This window comes from Babylonia areolata, chromosome 18, assembly GCF_041734735.1.
Source record: "Babylonia areolata isolate BAREFJ2019XMU chromosome 18, ASM4173473v1, whole genome shotgun sequence".
Classification (NCBI taxonomy): domain Eukaryota; kingdom Metazoa; phylum Mollusca; class Gastropoda; order Neogastropoda; family Buccinidae; genus Babylonia; species Babylonia areolata.
Genome location: NC_134893.1, coordinates 23,479,337 through 23,481,836, shown reverse-complemented (window position 1 = coordinate 23,481,836; position 2,500 = coordinate 23,479,337). Strand labels below are relative to the sequence as shown.

The 2,500-nt window shown below is 43.5% G+C and overlaps 1 protein-coding gene across 8 annotated transcripts in view; it reads left to right on the top strand.

The window, feature by feature from the left end:
* LOC143292578 (uncharacterized) overlaps positions 1 to 2,500 on the top strand; it is a 419,765-nt gene that overhangs the window by 227,170 nt on the left and 190,095 nt on the right. Inside the window, exon 1 of one of the 8 annotated variants that reach the window (XM_076603013.1) lies at positions 1 to 1,166. This exon is cut by the window's left edge and continues 107 nt beyond it. The exons of the other annotated variants lie outside the window; for them this stretch is intronic. Coding sequence (XP_076459128.1) covers positions 1,067 to 1,166 — 100 coding nt within the window. The 5' untranslated portion in view covers positions 1 to 1,066. The remainder of the gene's footprint in view (positions 1,167 to 2,500) is intronic. 8 annotated transcript variants of the gene reach the window in all.

Below are 2,500 nucleotides of genomic sequence, written 5' to 3'. Positions count from 1 at the left end.
GAACGTGTTGCAGCTTCACAGCAGGCGGGGAAAGTGTGTGCTAGCAGGTAAGGTGAAATCCTGATAAAATCTGTGATCATCTCGAGGCGGAGACTTGAGCATGTCTGCCACGCTTGGATACAGCTGAGTACATCAACGGTTCTGAGACCGTTTTGGAAACGTAAAGAGCGGTCTTGTCTCAGTGGGTCAGATGAGGCGTGTTGTTATTGCCTTTGGAGGATGGGTGGTGTCTGACGTGCGTAGCCGAGAGGAAAGGGTTTATTTAGAAATAAAAGACGTGTCAGTGCAAGACATTTGAAAATAAGTGTGTATTTGGCTTTCAATAGTGACTCCAATGCGTTCGGATGCGTTAGCTTCACTTCGTTCTTTGACTTCTGTGAAGGTGTGGGTGAAATAGAGGCATTGGACCCTCATTATTACAGTGCTTATTCATCGTGGCGTCTATTTAAAGGCGGAACTAACTTCAACCACTCTCATGTCGTGACTCTGTTCTGCGATACTGAATAAGCGTTTACGTTTTGACATGAAGAATAAGAAATGTCGTGATTGTTCGCTCTACAACAGTGTGTAACTGCCTGGCTAAGTATGTGAATGAGCGTGGAGATTCTATCCTGCTGCTAGAGAGGGAGGGTAAAGATGATTTAAGTGTGTGTTTTGTTCGATGTGAATGTGGAGCCGTGAATGACTTCATTTGGACCAGAGTGTGGACCTACACAAGTCAGATATCGTCCTGAGTGTTTGGACATGTCAGCATGGTGTTCTGGACCGGTTGATCAGTAGATATACATCCTGGCCCATCAGGATCCAGCTTTAGAGCATCTGTTCGGAGTGGTCAGTTTTTGTTTTATTTTGTTGTTGTTTTTTTCTGAAGCAATCTATCAGTTAAAGCATGACGTCAGGTTCGCGAAAAGCACCGACCAGTTTTCAACATGAGTCCATCCTGGTAGGACTCTAGGTGGACGTGACAGCCCTTTGTACAACAGACATGACGAAGACTGTGACGCCTTGGTCCGCTGTGACGTGGACGAGGGTTATGACGAGTGTCTCCGTGTAGTCAGCGAGGACCATGGTGAAGTTCTGCATCCCGCAGTGCCTGGGGGGTGACGACAGCTGCCTCAACTGTCAGGGCACCAAGTCCGCTTCGGCCGTCGGCCACTTCGTTCCCGGTAAGAGGACATGTCTTTGAACCCGGTAACCTGACTTTCTCTTATCGCCGGCCAATTTAGACTGCAAAAAATATATTGTGCTATAAACACAGAAAACATGGAGTTTGGGAATAACTGGGGACACCCCCGCCACACACACACACACACACACACACACACACACACACACACACACACACACCCTGCAATGTGTAAAAAATATGGTAGTGGTTGGTTCATGGATAACAGACCCATGATCTGGTCACCTTTCAGTGACATGGGTCCTCTACCTAGCTGCTGCATAAACGCGACTTTGGAGGTGAAAGGGTTTTTAATCAAAAGAAACATAAGCAGTGATGATGACAGGACTCAGCACAAAACTGTTTGTGTTGTCTTGTCGAATTCATTGTACTAATACTGAGACCATTTCAAGTAAGATACTGTTTAAACAGGACAACTGCTGTACCTCCGACTGTAAAAGGTACATAAAAGAAGAACAGTGGAGATCATCATCAGACGTTTCATGCTTTCCTCTTTATAAATGAAGAGCTGAGCTCCACAGCAAATCGTCTGATGGATGTGTCCCTCAAGGACACCGCTGTATTCCTTTTACATTGTTGGTCTTTTTGTAAGAGTTACACACACACACACACACACACACACACACACACACACACACACACAAATATATATATATATATATATATATATAAAATAACAGGGTAAGATTCCTTCTAGCACGATATATAAAAGTCACTTGGGCATCATGTATCACACACACACACACACACACACACAAATATATATATATATATATATATATATATATATATATATATATATATATATATATATAATAACAGGGTAAGATACCTTCTAGCACGATATATAAAAGTCACTTGGGCATCATGTATGACACACATCTTTGTCTAATGATGTGGCAGATGGAATCAGCTGCAACATTGATGCAGAGAAATATGTCCCCCACTTCTGTGCTTTTTCTGTCCATTTCTACTTCCACCACCACTGCTGTCTGTTGAGTTCTGCAACATCAGAAAGAGGGAGGTGGAAAGTCTCCAACGTGCAGGTTGTTAGATGTGACAGACTGAGAGCAATGGAGAGACTTCGCAGAAAAAAGGCTGGAGCGTGTAGTGGCTGGCACAGAAACAACAGTGTCTATGGCTACAGTTAGAAATGGGGCAGTACAAGATTAACTGTCCAAGGTTGCAGTTAGATATCAGTAGGCCCGTTCAAAATGCATGGTATCAAGGATGCAGTTAGAAGTGGGTTAGTGCACAATATACTTCTTTTTTTTTTTTAGTTTCCAAGGTTGCAGTTAGAAATGGGACAGCATA